Genomic DNA, 19,288 nt, shown 5'->3' with positions numbered 1-19,288 from the left:
GGAAGGCTCGTGGTTAATGATTTTGTAATACTTTGTAGACCCCAATAATCGAAAAAATTCTTGCCTGTAATCCTCATTGGAAAAAATGATGATCACTCCACCATTATATGGTGGCACAGAGACCTGGAAGTTCTCTCAGTATTCCTTATTTAAAGATAAGAACAGGTTATAGACTGATGTCCATGAAACAGAAAAGATGAGTTCTGGAGTATGTTATTGAGTAGACAACTCTTAGCAGCATTCCAACAGTGTTGTTACTATTCTTCATGGCAGGAAAAAATGTTTTTGTTAAATTAAGAGAAAATGCTCTATAGCTCTTGTCCCAAAATTGTAGAGACTGTTGCTCTCTGATGAATCTTCTTTGCAAATTATCATAGTTTTCCATAATTATATGTAATTTTCAGTTTCTCAGTATTAATGGCAGAAAGACTTTAACATTTTGTTTTTTATGTCCATAATAAACACAATCAAACTATTTTTTCCCATCTTTTAACCCAAAAGTGCCTCTGCCTGTGCCCCACCTTTGAGCTGGCATTGCAGACTGGAAGTGTAATCGAACAAATGGGAAAGTTCTGCACAGACATCAAAGTGGTTTATGCTGTGCGAGGAAACAGACGTAAGTGTTAACTTTGAATTTTATGGTTTGTAATCTGCAGTTTAGTTAAAGATCAGTAGACTTACAGAGGCTCTTTTAATTCAATGGTGTAAAACGTCTTAGCCCTTTCAGCACTGAGACTTCACCTCCCACACACCACACCCTTAACCAGTGCTGAGCTGCTTTTTTTTTGATGTTTGAGATGTTTATGATTGAAACTTCATAACTTTTTCACAGAAGATATCCAAGTCAAATGTGCGTTCCCTTCCACCCACATGTTCGGATTCTAAAAGTATACAGTTTGTGGCCTCCTCAGAAGGGAACTGTAAAATTGAAAATGGGAAAATAGTGCTGTGCATGAAGGTGTTTCTTTTCTTAAAGTGACATCAACAAAAGGTTTGGTTGTCTAAGATCACCCTCTTCCTAGTTTTCACAATCAGGTAGAGTTTAAAAAAATCTTATTTTCAATATTTCGCACTACAGGTTTTGCAATTTTGTAAGTGATAGTCAATATTTCCTATTTTTGTTGTTGATACCTACTTGCCTTTGTGGGGACAAGAGGTGTGAAACCCAACGGGTGACCTAGCAAAGCTGTACAAGTCTCAAGGGTTATTTATGTAGACAGCTTATGGTTTTCCCAAATAAACTAATAATTCAAATAAAAAACCAAGACGCATAAGTAAAAAAAAAAAAAGGAAACTTTTCATCTGCAGTTTTTTGGCTGGGTGGCCAATTTATGAGTAACAAACTGAGTAACTCGGTATAAAGGAAAGCTGTGCCTTTTGTAAAATGTGCTCACAAATGTCACTTTAGGAAAAGTGATAGTTGCATGACTCTGCATTAAAATACAATGATTCAAAGGATAGCCCACAAAATGTTTTTTTCTTCACCATTGCCTTACATTTGGAATCCAAAAACGAATTGAAATTCAATATGTTATAACAAATGTTCCACTATTCTATATTCCCACACTCCTTCCGATTTAAACTGTACTTGACTTGTGTGAGGGATCTAATCTCTTGTGACAGAAAAAGGCCTGCACCTGCAACATCGAGACAGCAAGATTTTTTCGTTGAATTTCAATCTTCGTGATGTGCTAGCAGCATTATTTGGACACTTGGCCAGCCAACATTTAGAGAAACCGACTAAACCCAGACATTTCTGCAAGGCAGACTCACAGGGGAGCCGAGGGTGGAGTAATTTGCATGTATCCCATGACTTTTTACCCAGAATGTCTTTCTAATCTTAAACCTCAGCTAAAAGCACACACTTACGTTAAATTCCTTACGGGAAAGCTCCAGGATCTGCAGGCATCCACAAATTGTTCTGTGGTGGTAGTATCCTTTAATAGTATCTGCCTTAGACTATATATGTAATCATCACTTGAAATTAGTAAAACATGATATCAAACTATTATCAATTGCATCGCTGCTTTCTGCTTTCTGCCTTGCATGCACGCATTTACAGTATCCCACAATGTTGTCAAATTAAAATTCTGACTTTAACAGTTTGTCTTTGTAGCTAAATCAATGGAATACAGTAATTATTTTATCATATTCTTATAGTTTAACACGTAGTCCCGTATTTGGCCCTGTTTATATATTGATCCGTACCTTCATTTGCAGTTACTAACCAGTCATCTTCAAGAGTTTCAGAAATGAAATAAGACCTTAGTTGAACACAGATGTCCTTAGGCTACACCTTCTGGTGTTTAAGAGTAGCAAATGAGTCTGCTCAGTTGTTGCATATAATCGTATATTTGATCCTGGCTTGTTCCTGAGGGTCAAGTACCATGTGACGGCATCTCTACACTTGACTGGCAGTGGGGCCATTGCATAAATTTATGTATGGCTTTGGGACAGGAGCAATATGTCCCAGCGAAGCTAGCTCAAGACACTTTTCCAAGCAGAAATCAACTATGATTGATAGTTTGTCAAACACCAGATTCCAGAATACCCTGGCATATAGACAAAGTCACGTTGGGTATAAACAATTGGCATGCAGCGCTCTCCACTTTTGACAGTTGCGACTTATTGTAGGATCTTCTTTATGTGGTTTTGTGGGCGTATTGCATATTTGATGTAGATATTTAAAGTGCAGTAATTTGTACCTGCAATTCCTTTATACTAGTGAGGTTAGAATGCAAAACTAATAACAGCATTTATCAAGCAGTTAGCCTGTGTTTGTTTCCCATTCCTCCCTGTCTTTTACTGTCGCACCTGACTGAGACTCTCTCAGTGTACCCAGACCCACTTGAATTATATAATTTTGTGACTGTAGTTTTTCTGCATAATTATGGGTTTGCTGCATTTGCCATATAGTACATCATCTGATGCATAGTCTGCAGTTGTTAACAAAAATAATTATTTCTATTTCAAACGGATCAAAGGTTACTAAAAATTTAGTAATTGTACGTATTGCTACTTTTTTGGGTGTCGGGCTGGTACTAATGAGCTGAAACCTTTGCTCCCCTCTATGCCACATGATTTGCTTATTCTTGCCGCACAAATTAATAAACCCCACTACATAATTCGGTCCTCCACTGCCACTTAATTCCAGTGGCCTTTGCTTGTACCATACAACCTAGCCTCCCATAACTTAATTCCAAAGGTTGTATGATTTGGGACAAGGAACTCAGGTGGCCTATTTGTTATGTTTAGCAACATAACCCACATATAATATCTACAATTATAAATAGGTTTTCCTGTTTCCAGTTTCTATTTGTTGGTTATTCTAGTGTTGTCTGATGTATTAAAAATTGTAAACATTGATGGATATCAGTGTTAAGTTTTTTTCTTACATTGTTTGAAGATGTCTATTGGATGTGGTGTTTATTCGTAAGCCAGCTCAAGGACTGCTAAGCACTGATTGTTATAGAGCTGTTGAGCCTTTGTTTATTTGACAGTAGTGATGAGACAGTGCTACTGCCAGCTATGTTGAGCGTTGCCCAAGACACATTACCTTTGTGTTTTATGCAGCATTCACTGTTCTACTGCATGCTCCATCTTATGGGAGAAACAAATGAGCCATAGTTCAATAAGTTTCCATTGAATATAGCCACTTTAGTTTGTCAAGGTGATTTGGCCAAGTGTTAGGCCTTGTTTCGGCACCATCACGTTTAAGCTTCATTTTGGCATTGTTGCATTATCAATGAAACTTAACTTTGTAATTCTGGGGCTATATCATGAACATCTGCTTCGATCTGCGGGCTCCTGGTTGTGCTCAAATGATGCTGGATGTATTGTAAAGTAAGAAACACAGAGTAGTTGCTGTCTCTTCATGTTTTTGAGCTACAGTGACTGCAGCTCATACATTAACGTGTAGTTTTTCTTAGTATATTTATTTGGCGTAGGCAGAGCTAATGCTCCAAAAATGAAACACTAACACCTTATGGGACTGGGCATGTTTGCTGAAGATGTTCAAGATAAGGTCTTTGTCCTTCTGTAGGAGATGTGACTCCTAGACCCGCTTTGCACATCATTGCAATGTAAAACTAAGAAAAGGAGTGTTGGGTAGTGTTAAACCTAACAGCCTTTGGGTAGTCTTCCCCCAACTTTCTGCCCGCATTCCACCATTTTTCTGATCTCAATTTTGCTGGTTTTAGTCTCTGCATATTTACCACTACTGACCAGTGCTAAAGTGCTGTGCTCTCTTCCCTAATCATGGCTCATACCCAATTGGCATATTTAATTTACCTATAAGTCCCTAGTAAAGTGCACTAGATGTGCCCAGGGCATGTAAATTAAATGCTTCTAGTGGGCCTGCAGCACCAATTGTGCCACCCACCTAAGTAGCCCTTTAACCATGTCTTAGGTCTGCCATTGCCAGGCCTGTGTGTGCAGTTCACTGCCACTTCGACTTGGCATTTAAAACTGCTTGCCAAGCCTTAAAATTCCCTTTTCTTACATGTAAGTCACCCCTAAGGTAGACCCTAGGTAACTAATAGGGCGGAGTGCGATGTAAGTAAAAGGCAGTACATGCACTTATAAGGTTTACATGTCCGGGGAGTGAAACCCCCCCAAAGTAGTTTTTCACTACTGTAAAGCCTTCTCATCTCATAGGCCAGCATTAGAAATCCCCTTAAATGCTTTTAAGTGGTAATTTCTGATCTGAGAGGAATAGACTTGTCATGTTTTAGATGGTTGGAATGGTAGTGAGAATTCCTTCATACTGGTGAAGTTGAATTCTATATTACTATTTCAGAAATGCCACTCTTAGAAAGTAGGCATTTCTCTGCACCTGCCATCCGCCCCTTACAGCCTGTCTCCAATCCACTTCTGGTCTGTGCTGGTTGACAGCTCCCCTTGTGCATTCCACCCAGACAGCCATAAACACATGACACTTAGCTGCATCTGCATAATTATAGGTCTTCCTGGGCAGGAAGGGTGGAGGGGCTCTCACTTACACTTCAAAGGCCGGTGGCCTGCTCTCACACAAATGACTGATAGCCCCCACAGGGCTCCTGGCAGAAAGGGCTGGGTTGAAAGGGGAACCACTTTTTGAAGTTTCCTCCACTTCAAAGTCACTTTTGGGTATATATATGCTGGGTCGGTGACTCCACCACATGAGACACTTCTGAAAACTACAACTGGACTCTGTCAGAGGGAGTGCCTGGCTGCACATAGGACTCATCTGGACTGCTTTGCTGGATGGACTGCTGGCCTGCTTGTTGTCCTGCTGCCTGCTGACCCCCAACTCTGCTGGAAGGGCTCTGCCTTCCTCCTCAAGTGCTCTCCAAGGGCTTGGATTGAACTTGCCTCCTGTTCTGACGTCTCAGGGCTATCAAAGACTTCACCAAAGAGAAGAAAATCTAGTACATCAGAAAATTGACGCAACACCTGCAAAATGTTACGCAAAGCCTGCCTGATCGATACAGTGTCTGGCTTGCAGCTGAAAAATCACTGCATCGTCTGCTGGATCAACACAGTGCCTGTTGTCTCTTCTTACTGCGTTCTGGATTTTCCACGCATCATCGATAGGCATCAAAATATCTCTGCACTGCAGTCAGAAACCAAGGCTGTGCTCCCGGAAACTGATGCATTGCCTTGCAGCTTGGTAAGAAACGACACATCTCCGGTCCCTCTGCATCGTTATTTTTTATGCATCCTAGGTACTGTGTGTTATAAGGATACAGCCACTGATTATTAGAGAATGAGACTATTTTTAACCTTTAAAAAGGTACTTTCTGGGGTGTTTTCATTCTGTTACTGTATGAGTTTTAGGAAAGTACCCTTTTTTTGCCATGGTTACTCCTATTTTCTGCCTGATGTCAGTGTGTTTGACTATGTTCACTGGGATCCTGCTAACCAGGACCCCAGTGATTATGCTCTCTCTCCTCTAAATATTGTCACTGCATACTGGTAACCCAGTATTTCACCCATATTTGTCATGCTGGTGCCCCCTCATAAGTCCCTAATATATGGTACCGAGGTACCCAGGGCATTGGGGCTCTAGGGGATCCCTATGGGCTGCAGCATATCTTTTGCCACCCATAGGGAGCCCATGCAAAGGGTTCTGCAGGACTGCCATTGCAGCCTGCGTGAAAAGGTGCATGCACCCTTTCACTGGCATTTACACTGCACCAGGCCACTTATAAGTCACCCCTACAGCAGGACTGTAGGAAAGTACCAGCTTGCCTGGCATGTTACCCCCATTTTTACTTGTGTGTCAGTTTGTTTTTGCCTGTCTCACTGGGATCCTGCTAGCCAGGACCCCAGTGCTCATAGTTGTGGCCTGAATGTGTGTTCCCTGTGTGGTGCCTTACTGTGTCACTGAGGCTCTGCTAATCAGAACCTCAGTGTTTATGCTCTCTCTGCCTTTAAAATTGTCACTGCAGGCCAGTGGCCATTTTTACCAATTCTAATTGGCACACTGGAACACCCTTATAATTCCCTAGTATATGGTACCTAGGTACCCAGGGTATTGGGGTTCCAGGAGATCCCTATAAGCTGCAGCATTTCTTTTGCCACCCATAGGTAGCGCAGACAATTCTTACACAGGGCTGCCACTGCAGCCTGAGTGAAATAACCTCCACGTTATTTCACAGCCATTTTACACTGCACTTAAGTAACTTATAAGTCACCTATATGTCTAACCCTCACTTAGTGACTGTTAGGTGCAAAGTTACTTAGTGTGAGGGCACCCTGGCACTAGCCAAGGTGCCCCCACATAGTTCAGAGGAATTTCCCCGGACTTTGTGAGTGCTGGGACACCATTACACGTGTGCACTACTTATAGGTCAATACCTATATGTAGCTTCACGATGGTAACTCTGAATATGGCCATGTAACATGTCTAAGATCATGGAATTGTCCCCCCATGCCAAATCTGGTATTGGAGTGCCAATCCCATGAATCCCCGGGGCTCCAGCATGGACCCCGGTTACTGCCAAACCAGCTCTCTCTGGTTTTCACTGCAGCTACCACTGCTGCCAACCCACAGACAGGTTTCTGCCCTCCTAGGGTCTAGGCAGCCCAGTCCCAGGAAGGCAGAACAAAGGACTTCCTCAGAGAGAGGGTGTTACACCCTCTCCCTTTGGAAAAAGTTGTCAGGGCTGGGGAGGAGTAGCCTCCCCTAGCTTCTGGAAATGCTTTGATGGGCACAGATGTTGCCCATCTCTGCATAAGCCAGTCTACACTGGTTCAGGGATCCCCCAGCCCTGCTCTGGCGCGAAACTGGACAAAGGAAAGGGGAGTGACCACTCCCCTGACCTGCACCTCCCAGGGGAGGTGCCCAGAGCTCCTCCAGTGTGCTCCAGACCTCTGCCATCTTGGAAATAGAGGTGCTGCTGGCACACTGGACTGCTCTGAGTGGCCAGTGCCAGCAGGTGACGTCAGAGACTCCTTCTGATAGGCTCTTACCTGTGATGCTAGCCTATCCTCCTTCCTAAGTAGCCAAACCTCATTTTCTGGCTATTTAGGGTCTCTGCTTGGGGAATTCTTTAGATAACGAATGCAAGGGCTCATCAGAGTTCCTCTGCATCTCTCTCTTCACCTTCTGCCAAGGAAACGACCGCTGACTGCTCTGGACGCCTGGAAAACCGCAACAAAGTAGCAAAGACAACTACTGCAACCTTGTATCGCTGATCCTGCGGCCTTCTCGACTGTTTTCCTGGTGGTGCATGCTGTGGGAGTAGTCTGCCTCCTCTCTGCACTAGAAGCTCCGAAGAAATCTCCTGTGGGTCGACAGAATCTTCCCCCTGAAAACCGCAGGCACCAAAAGACTGCATCACCGGTCCTCTGGGTCCCCTCTCAGCACGACGAGCGTGGTCCCTGGAACTCAGCACCTCTGTCCAAGTTACTCCCACAGTCCAGTGACTCTTCAGTCCAAGTTTGGTGGAGGTAAGTCCTTGCCTCCCCACCGTAGACTGCATTGCTGGCTACCGCGTGATTTGCAGCTGCTCCGGCTCCTGTGCACTCTTCCAGGATTACCTTTGTGCACAGCCAAGCCTGGGTCCCCGACACTCTAACCTGCAGTGCACGACCTCCTGAGTTGTCCTCCGGCGTCGTGGGACCTTCTTTTGTGACTTCGGGTGAGCTCCGGTTCACTCTTCTTCGTAGTGCCTGTTCCGGCACTTCTGCGGGTGCTGCTTGCTTCTGAGTGGGCTCTTTGTCTTGCTGGACGCCCCCTCTGTCTCCTCATCCAAGTGGCGACATCCTGGTCCCTCCTGGGCCACAGCAGCATCCAAAAACCCTAACCGCGACCCTTGCAGCTAGCAAGGCTTGTTTGCGGTCTTTCTGCGTGGGAACACCTCTGCAAGCTTCTTCACGACGTGGGACATCCTTTGTTCTGCCTTCCTGGGCCAGGCCTGGCTGGACCCCAGGAGGGCAGAAACCTGTCTGAGGGGTTGGCAGAAACTGCAGTGAAACCGCGGGAAAGGCAGTTTGGCAGTACCCGGGTCTGTGCTAGAGACTCGGGGGATCATGGAATTGTTTCCCCAATGCCAGAATGTTCCATGACAGTTCCATGATCTTAGACATGTTACATGGCCATGTTCGGAGTTACCATTGTGACGCTATACGTAGGTAGTGACCTATGTATAGTGCGCGCGTGAAATGGTGTCCCCGCACTCACAAAGTCCGGGGAATTTGCCCTGAACGATGTGGGGGCACCTTGGCTAGTGCCAGGGTGCCCACACACTAAGTAACTTAGCACCCAACCTTCACCAGGTGAAGGTTAGACATATAGGTGACTTATAAGTTACTTAAGTGTAGTGGTAAATGGCTGTGAAATAACGTGGATGGCAGGCCTGTGTAAGAATTGTCAGAGCTCCCTATGGGTGACAAAAGAAATGCTGCAGCCCATAGGGATCTCCTGGAACCCCAATACCCTGGGTACCTCAGTACCATATACTAGGGAATTATATGGGTGTACCAGTATGCCAATGTGAATTGGTAAATTTAGTCACTAGCCTGCAGTGACAAATTTAGAAAGCAGAGAGAGCATAAACACTGAGGTTCTGGTTAGCAGAGCCTCAGTGATACAGTTAGGCACCATACCGGGAACACATATAGGCCACACACTAATGAGCACTGGGGTCCTGGCTAGCAGGATCCCAGTGACACATAACAAACACACTGACAACATAGGGTTTTCACTATGAGCACTGGGCCCTGGCTAGCAGGATCCCAGTGAGACAGTAAAAACACCCTGACATATACTCACAAACAGGCCAAAAGTGGGGGTAGCAAGGCTAGAAAGAGGGTACCTTCCTACAGAGTTCTGCTGCAGACATAGTTGTAAGAAAGGGTTTAGGACAGAGAGAAAAACGTTTTTAGAACTTTTAAAGAAAAGAGAAAAACCTTTCAAACTTTTCAAAACTTTTGAAAACTTTTTAGAAACATTTTAGAAAGTTTTTAGAAAGAGAGTTAAACTGTTTAGGTTAACTGTGTATATTTGGAATATGTTTTTCTTAGGAAAAGCACTAAGGACAAAGTGGTAAAGCAGTTACAAGTACTTATCCCACCGCTGCACCACCAACGTAGGAGGCTGGCCTGGCTTATAGTGGGTTCCTAGTGGTACTTACACCTTGTGCCAGGTCCAGTTATCCCTTATTAGGGGATTAGTAGTGTTCTAGCAGCTTAGGCTGATAGAGGTAGCTATAGCAGAGCAGCTTAGGCAGAACTAGGAGACATGCAAAGCTCCTACTATACCACTTATATCATATAGCACTATATCATAAGAATCACAATACTCAGAGTTACTAAACGTAAAGGTACTTTATTTTAGTGACAATGTGCCAAAAATATCTCAGCGGATATACTCCCTTAGTTGGTAAGTAAAATACACAAAATATACACACAAACCAAAAATCAGGTAAGTAAACAGTTAGAAAAGTAGTGCAAACACTGTAGAATACAATAGGATGCAATAGGCCTAGGGGCAACACAAACCATATACCAAGGAAGTGGAATGTGAACCACTTAGGGACCCCAGGCCTAGTGTAGTGTGTAGAGGGTCGCTGGGAGTGTAAGACAACACTAAGGGTGTCCAAGATACCCAGCTCCAAGACCCTGAAAAGTAGGAGTAAAGTTACTCTACTTCCCCAGAAACACACTAAAGTTGTGATAGGAGATTCTGCAAAGACCACAACAGACTGCAAAGTACTGAAGACTGATGCCTGGACCGAGGAGCTGTAAAGAAAGGGGACCAAGTGCAAGAGTCACGAAAGTGTCCGGGGGGGGCAGAAGCCCACTAAACCCCCGGATGAAGGTGCAAAATGGCTGCCTCCGGGTGGAAGAAGCTGAAGATTCTGCAACAACGGAAGATGCCAGGAATTTCTCATTTGTAGAGAAGATGTCCCACGCCGTGGTGGAGGATGCAGAGTTGTTTCTACACAGAAAGACCACAAACAAGCCTTGCTAGCTGCAAAGGTCGCGGTTGAAGAAAAAGGGTGCGGCCCAGGAAGGACCAGGAGGTCGCCACTTGGAAGAGGAGACAGAGGGGGCACCCAGCAACACAGAGAGCCCACGCAGAAGCAGGCAGCGCCCTCTGAAGTACTTGAACACAAGTTCAAGAAAACTGAGCACAGCGGTCGTCTCAACACTACAAAGGGGGGTCCCACAAAGCCGGTGGTCAACTTAGCGAGTTGAGCAATGCAGGACGGAGTGCTGGGGACCTGGGCTGTGCTGTGCACAAAGCATTCCTTGCAAAAGTGCACAGAAGTCCTAACAGCTGCAGTTCACCTAGTACACAGGATTACTGTCTGGCATGGGGAGGCAAGGACTTACCTCCACCAAATTAGGACAGATGGACCACTGGACTGTCAGGGTCACTTGGATCCAGCACCTGTGTTCCAGGGACCACGCTCGTCACGATGAGGGGGGACCCAGACGACAGGTGAAACAGAAGTTTGGAGCCTGCGGTAGCAGGGGGAAGAATCCGTCGACCCACGGGAGATTTCTTCTTGGCTTCCAGTGCAGGGTGAAGGCAGACAGCCCCCAGAGCATGCACCACCAGGAAACAGTCGAGAAAGCCGACAGGATTACGCGCTACAATGTCGCTGGTAATCTTCTTGCTACTTTGTTGCAGTTTTGCAGGCGTCCTGGAGCAGTCAGCGGTCGATCCTTAGCAGAAGTCAAAGAGAGAGATGCAGAGGAACTCTGGTGAGCTCTTGCATTCGTTATTCGAAGAGAAGCCCACAGGAGAGACCCTAAATAGCCCTCAGAGGAGGATTGGCCACCTAGTCAGGTAAGCAGCTATCAGGAGGGGTCTCTGACGTCACCTGCTGGCACGGGCCACTCGGAGGCCTCCATTGTGCCCTCACACCTCTGCATTCAAAATGGCAGAGGTCTGGGACACACTGGAGGAGCTCTGGGCACCACCCCTGGGGTGGTGATGGACAGGGGAGTGGTCACTCCCCTTTCCTTTGTCCAGTTTCGTGCCAGAACAGGGGACGGTATCCCTGATCCGTGTAGACTGGTTTATGCAAGGGGGGCGCCATCTGTGCCTTTTCAAAGCATTCAAAGAGGCCAGGAGAGGCTACTCCTCTCAGGCCCTTAACAACTATTTCCAAACGGAGAGGGTGTAACACCCTCTCTCTGAGGAAATCCTTTGTTCTGCCTTCCTGGGACTGGGCTGCCTAGACCCCAGGAGGGCAGAAACCTGTCTGTGGGTTGGCAGCAGCAGCAGCTGCAGTGAAACCCCGGGAAAGGTAGTTTGGCAGTACCCGGGTCTGTGCTAGAGACTCGGGGGATCATGGAATTGTCTCCCCAATGCCAGAATGGCATTGGGGTGACAATTCCATGATCTTAGACATGTTACATGGCCATGTTCGGAGTTACCATTGTGACGCTATACATATGTAATGACATATGTATAGTGAAAGCGTGTAATGGTGTCCCCGCACTCACAAAGTCCGGGGAAGTTGCCCTGAACAATGTGGGGGCACCTTGGCTAATGCCAGTGTGCCCACACACTAAGTAACTTAGCACCCAACCTTTACCAGGTAAAGGTTAGACATATAGGTGACTTATAAGTTACTTAAGTGCAGTGGTAAATGGCTGTGAAATAACGTGGACGTTATTTCACTCAGGCTGCAGTGGCAGGCCTGTGTAAGAATTGTCAGAGCTACCTATGGGTGGCAAAAGAAATGCTGCAGCCCATAGGGATCTCCTGGAACCCCAATACCCTGGGTACCTCAGTACCATATACTAGGGAATTATAAGGGTGTTCCAGTATGCCAATGTGAATTGGTGAAATTGGTCACTAGCCTGTTAGTGACAATTTGGAAAGCAGAGAGAGAGCATAACCACTGAGGTTCTGGTTAGAGAGCCTCAGTGAGACAGTTAGTCATCACACAGGGAACACATACATATAGGTCACAAACTTATGAGCACTGGGGTCCTGGCTAGCAGGGTCCCAGTGACACATAACAAACATACTGAAAACATAGGGTTTTTACTATGAGCACTGGGCCCTGGCTAGCAGGATCCCAGTGAGACAGCGAAAACACCCTGACATACACTCACAAACAGGCCAAAAGTGGGGGTAACAAGGCTAGAAAGAGGCTACTTTCTCACATCCCCGCACTCACAAAGTCCGGGGAATTTGCCCTGGTCAATGTGGGGGCACCTTGGGTAGTGCCAGGGTGCCCACACACTAAGGGCCATATTTATACTCCGTTTGCGCCGAAATTGCGTCGTTTTTTTTGACGCAATTTCGACGCAAAACTAACGCCAACTAACGCCATATTTATACTATGGCGTTAGAGGCGAATAGCGCCAAAGTTCCCGGAATGTGCGTCATTTTTTAGCGTGAACCCCTTCCTTGCGTTAATGATATGCAAGGGAGGCGTTCCCGTCTAAAAAATGACTCCCAGGCCTTTACGTGGTATTTATACTCCCGGGCAAAAGAGACGCCCGGGAGTTGGCGTGGCTAAAAACGGCGCATTTGCGCCACTTTTTAACGCCTGCTCAGGGCAGGCGTTAAGGGGCCTGTGGGCTCAAAATGAGCCCACAGGTGCCCTCCCATGCCCCCAGGGACCCCCCCTGCCACCCTTGCCCACCCCAGGAGGACCCCCAAGGATGGAGGGACCCACCCCAGGGACATTCAGGTAAGTTCAGGTAAGTATAATTTTTTATTTTTTATATTTTTTTTTGGTGGCATAGGGGGGCCTTATTTGTGCCCCCCTACATGCCACTATGCCCAATGACCATGCCCAGGGGACAGAAGTCCCCTGGGCATGGCCATTGGGCAAGGGGGCATGACTCCTATCTTTACAATGATAGGAGTCATGTTGATGGGGGATGGGCGTCGTTAAAAAATGGCGCAAGTCGGGTTAAGACGATTTTTTCGACGTAACCTGACTTGCCCCATTTTAAGACGCCCATGCGCCATTTTCCCCCTACGCCGGCGCTGTCTGGTCTACGTGGTTTTTTCCCACGCAAACCAGGCAGCGCCGGTCTGATTGCGCCGTCTAACGCCATTCCATAAATACGGCGCCCGCTTGGCGCTTCAGAATGGCGTTAGACGGCGCAAAACTTTTTGACGCTAAACTGCGTTAGCGCAGTTTAGCGTCAAAAAGTATAAATATGGGCCTAAGTAACTTTGCACCCAGCCTTCTCCAGGTGAAGGTTAGACATTGTAGGAGGCTGGACTGGCTTGTAGTGAGTACCAAGGGGTACTTGCACCTTGCACCAGGCCCAGTTATCCCTTATTAGTGTATAGGGTGTCTAGCAGCTTAGGCTGATAGATAATGGTAGCTTAGCAGAGCAGCTTAGGCTGAACTAGGAGACGGGTGAAGCTACTACAGTACCACTTAGTGTCATATGCACAATATCATAAGAAAACACAATACACAGTTATACTAAAAATAAAGGTACTTTATTTTTATGACAATATGCCAAAGTATCTTACAGTGTACCCTCAGTGAGAGGATAGGAAATATACACAAGATATATATACACAATAGCAAAAATATGCAGTATAGTCTTAGAAAACTGTGCAAACAATGTATAGTTACAATAGGAGGCAATGGGGAAACATAGGGATAGGGGCAACACAAACCATATACTCCAAAAGTGGAATGCGAACCACGAATGGACCCCAAACCTATGTGACCTTGTAGAGGGTCGCTGGGACTATTAGAAAATAGTGAGAGTTAGAAAAATAACCCTCCCCAAGACCCTGAAAAGTGAGTGCAAAGTGCACTAAAGTTCCCCTAAGGACAAAGAAGTCGTGTTAGAGGAATAATGCAGGAAAGACACTAACCAGCAATGCAACAACTGTGGATTTCCAATCTAGGGTACCTGTGGAACAAGGGGACCAAGTCCAAAAGTCACAAGCAAGTCGGAGATGGGCAGATGCCCAGGAAATGCCAGCTGCGGGTGCAAAGAAGCTTCTACTGGACAGAAGAAGCTGAGGTTTCTGCAGGAACGAAAAGGGCTAGAGACTTCCCCTTTGGTGGACGGATCCCTCTCGCCTTGGAGAGTCGTGCAGAAGTGTTTTCCCGCCGGAAGGTGGCCAACAAGCCTTGCAAGTCGCAAATCGTGCGTTTGGCGTTTTTGGACGCTGCTGGGGCCCAGGAGGAACCAGGAGGTCGCAAATTGGACCTGAAGAGAGAGGGGACGTCGAGCAAGATAAAGAGCCCTCACTGAAGCAGGTAGCACCCGGAGAAGTGCCAGAAACAGGCACTACGAGGATGCGTGAATTGGTGCTCGCCGAAGTTGCACAAAGGAGTCCCACGTCGCCGGAGACCAACTTAGAAAGTCGTGCAATGCAGGTTAGAGTGCCGTGGACCCAGGCTTGGCTGTGCACAAAGGATTTCCGCCGGAAGTGCACAGGGGCCGGAGTAGCTGCAAAGTCGCGGTTCCCAGCAATGCAGCCCAGCGAGGTGAGGCAAGGACTTACCTCCACCAAACTTGGACTGAAGAGTCACTGGACTGTGGGGGTCACTTGGACAGAGTCGCTGGATTCGAGGGACCTCGCTCGTCGTGCTGAGAGGAGACCCAAGGGACCGGTAATGCAGCTTTTTGGTGCCTGCGGTTGCAGGGGGAAGATTCCGTCGACCCACGGGAGATTTCTTCGGAGCTTCTGGTGCAGAGAGGAGGCAGACTACCCCCACAGCATGCACAAGCAGGAAAACAGTCGAGAAGGCGGCAGGATCAGCGTTACAGAGTTGCAGTAGTCGTCTTTGCTACTATGTTGCAGGTTTGCAGGCTTCCAGCGCGGTCAGCAGTCGATTCCTTATCAGAAGGTGAAGAGAGAGATGCAGAGGAACTCGGATGAGCTCTTGCATTCGTTATCTGAAGTTTCCCCAGAGACAGAGACCCTAAATAGCCAGAAAAGAGGGTTTGGCTACCTAGGAGAGAGGATAGGCTAGCAACACCTGAAGGAGCCTATCAAGGAGTCTCTGACGTCACCTGGTGGCACTGGCCACTCAGAGCAGTCCAGTGTGCCAGCAGCACCTCTGTTTCCAAGATGGCAGAGGTCTGGAGCACACTGGAGGAGCTCTGGACACCTCCCAGGGGAGGTGCAGGTCAGGGGAGTGGTCACTCCCCTTTCCTTTGTCCAGTTTCGTGCCAGAGCAGGGCTAAGGGGTCCCCTGAACCGGTGTAGACTGGCTTATGCAGAATTGGGCACCTCTGTGCCCAACAAAGCATTTCCAGAGGCTGGGGGAGGCTACTCCTCCCCTGCCTTCACACCATTTTCCAAAGGGAGAGGGTGTCACACCCTCTCTCAGAGGAAGTTCTGGGCCAGGCCTGGCTGGACCCCAGGAGGGCAGCTGCCTGTCTGAGGGGTTGGCAGCAGCAGCAGCTTCAGTGAAACCCCAGGAAGGGCAGTTTGGCAGTACCAGGGTCTGTGCTACAGACCAGTGGGGTCATGGGATTGTGCCAACTATGCCAGGATGGCATAGAGGGGGCAATTCCATGATCATATACATGTTACATGGCCATATTCGGAGTTACCATTGTGAAGCTACATATAGGTAGTGACCTATATGTAGTGCACGCGTGTAATGGTGTCCCCGCACTCACAAAGTTCAGGGAATTGGCTCTGAACAATGTGGGGGCACCTTGGCTAGTGCCAGGGTGCCCTCACACTAAGTAACTTTGCACCTAACCTTTACCAGGTAAAGGTTAGACATATAGGTGACTTATAAGTTACTTAAGTGCAGTGTAAAATGGCTGTGAAATAACGTGGACGTTATTTCACTCAGGCTGCAGTGGCAGGCCTGTGTAAGAATTGTCAGAGCTCCCTATGGGTGGCAAAAGAAATGCTGCAGCCCATAGGGATCTCCTGGAACCCCAACACCCTGGGTACCTCAGTACCATATACTAGGGAATTATAAGGGTGTTCCAGTAAGCCAATGTAAATGGGTAAAAATGGTCACTAGCCTGTTAGTGACAATTTGGAAAGAAATGAGAGAGCATAACCACTGAGGTTCTGATTAGCAGAGCCTCAGTGAGACAGTTAGGCACTACACAGGGAACACACACATATAGGCCACAAACTTATGAGCACTGGGGTCCTGACTAGCAGGGTCCCAGTGACACATAACAAACATACTGAAAACATAGGGTTTTCACTATGAGCACTGGGCCCTGGCTAGCAGGATCCCAGTGAGACAGTGAAAACACCCTGGCATACACTCACAAACAGGCCAAAAGTGGGGGTAACAAGGCTAGAAAGAGGCTACTTTCTCACAGACATATAGGTGACTTATAAGTTACTTAAGTGCAGTGGTAAATGGCTGTGAAATAACGTGGACGTTATTTCACTCAGGCTGCACTGGCAGGCCTGTGTAAGAATTGTCAGATCTCCCTATGGGTGGCAAAAGAAATACTGCAGCCCATAGGGATCTCCTGGAACCCCAATACCCTAATACCCTGGGTACCTCAGTACCATATACTAGGGAATTATATGGGTGTACCAGTATGCCAATATGAATTGGTGAAATTGGTCACTAGCCTGTTAGTGACAATTTGGAAATCAGAGAGAGCATAAACACTGAGGTTCTGGTTAGCAGAGCCTCAGTGAGACAGTTAGTCATCACACAGGGAACACATACAGGGCACATACTTATGAACACTGGGGCCCCAGTGACACATAGACTAAAACAACATATATACAATTAAATATGGGGGTAACATGCCAGGCAAGATGGTACTTTCCTACACAACACCCCCCCTCCCCCAAAAATGAAGGACAATAAGACTAGCCATGACCTGATGAGTCTTCATTGTCTAAGTGGAAATATCTTGAGAGTCCATCTGCATTGGAGTGAGTACTCCCAGGTCTATGTTCCACTGTATAGTCCATTCCCTGTAGAGATATGGACCACCTCAACAATTTAGGATTTTCACCTTTCATTTGTTTTAGCCAAAGTAGAGGTTTGTGGTCTGTCTGAACAATGAAGTGAGTGCCAAACAGGTATGGCCTCAACTTCTTCAGTGCACAGACCACAGCAAAGGCGTCCCTCTCAATGGCAGACCAAAGCTTTTCTCTAGGGGTCAACCTTCTGCTGATAACAGCAACTGGTTGAGCCTGGCCCTCAGAATTAAGTTGTGATAAGACTACCCCTACCCCTAATTCAGATGCATCAGTTTGAACAATGAATTTCTTGGAGTAACATGGGTTTTTTAGGACAGGTGCAGTGCACATGGCCTCTTTGAGCTCCTCAAAAGCTTTCTGACAGATGTCCACAATACCTTTTTAGGCATCTTCTTGCTAGTGAGATCATTAAGTGGGGCTGCTATGGAGCCATAGTTTTTAATGAATCTCCTGTAATACCTACTGAGGCCTAGGAAGGCTCTCACCTGGTCTGAGTTGTAGGGGGAACCCAATCCATGATTGTCTGGATTTTCCCCTGAAGTGGTTGTAGGAGGCTGGCCTGGCTGTAGTGGGTACCAAGGGGTACTTACACTCTGTACCAGGTCAAGTTATCCCTTATTAGTGTAGAAGAGGTGTTTCTAGCAGCTTAGGCTGATAGAAGGTAGCTATAGCAGAGCAGCTTAGGCTGAACTAGGAGACATGGAAAGCTCCTACTAAACCACTGGTGTCATATGCACAATATCATAAGAAAACACAATACACAGATATACTAAAAATAAAGGTACTTTATTTTTATGACAATATGCCAAAAGAATCTCAGTGAGTGCCCTCAGTATGAGGATGCCAAATAAACACAAGATATATGTACACAATACCAAAAGTATGCAGTAATAGCAAAAGGAAGTAATGCAAGCAATGTAAAGTTACAGTAGATTGCAATAGGAGCACATAGGTATAGGGGCAACACAAACCATATACTCCAAAAGTGGAATGCGAACCACGAATGGACCCCAAACCTATGTGAGCTTGTAGAGGGTTGCTGGGACAGTAGAAAAACAGTGAGGGTAAGAAAAATAACCCACCCCAAGACCCTGTAAGGTAGGTGTAAAGTGCACCTACAACCCACAGAGAGCACAGAAGTCGTGATAGGGGGATTCTGCAAGGAAGACCAACACCAGCAATGCAACAACAGTGGATTTCCGGACCTGAGTACCTGTAAGACAAGGGGACCAACTCCAAGAGTCGCAACAGTGTCGAGAGTGGGCAGATGCCCAGGAAATGCCAGCTGAGGGTGCAAGGAATCTGCCACTGGATGGAAGAAGCTTTGCTTTCTGCAAGAACGAAGAGGACTAGGAACTTCCCCTTTGGGGGATGGATGTCCCACGTCGTGAAGAAGCTTGCAGAGGTGTTCCCATGCAGAAAGACCGCAAACAAGCCTTGCTAGCTGCAAGGGTCGCGGTTAGGGTTGTTGGATGCTGCTGTGGCCCAGGAGGGACCAGGATGTCGCCACTTGGATGAAGAGACAGAGGGGGCGCCCAGCAAGTCAGGGAGCCCTCACAGAAGCAGGCAGCACCCGCAGAAGTACCAGATCAGGCACTTAGAAGAGGAGTGAACCGGAGTCCACCCGAAGTCACAAAAGGGAGTCCCACGACGCTGGAGGACAACTCAGAAGGTTGTGCACTGCAGGTTAGAGTGTCGGGGACCAGGAAGGCAGAAACCTGTCTGAGGGGTTGGCAGCAGCAGCAGCTGCAGTGAAACCCCGGGAAAGGCAGTTTGGCAGTACCCAGGTCTGTGCTAGAGACTCAGGGGATCATGGAATTGTCTCCCCAATGCCAGAATGGCATTGGGGTGACAATTCCATGATCTTAGACATGTTACATGGCCATGTTCGGAGTTACCATTGTGACGCTGTACATAGGT

General features: G+C 47.0%; 1 protein-coding gene across 1 annotated transcript in view; it reads left to right on the top strand.

Moving 5' to 3' along the window:
• The window catches only part of LOC138283564 (ATP-dependent RNA helicase DDX25-like), a 1,306,790-nt gene that overhangs the window by 835,836 nt on the left and 451,666 nt on the right, over positions 1-19,288 (top strand). Inside the window, exon 4 of the mRNA XM_069221504.1 lies at positions 502-616. Within this exon, the coding sequence (XP_069077605.1) occupies positions 502-616 (115 nt within the window). The remainder of the gene's footprint in view (positions 1-501; positions 617-19,288) is intronic.

This window comes from Pleurodeles waltl, chromosome 3_1, assembly GCF_031143425.1.
Source record: "Pleurodeles waltl isolate 20211129_DDA chromosome 3_1, aPleWal1.hap1.20221129, whole genome shotgun sequence".
Taxonomy (NCBI): Eukaryota; Metazoa; Chordata; class Amphibia; order Caudata; family Salamandridae; genus Pleurodeles; species Pleurodeles waltl.
The sequence above is the reverse complement of the archived record's forward strand: the minus strand, read 5'-3'. Positions and strand labels throughout refer to the sequence as shown.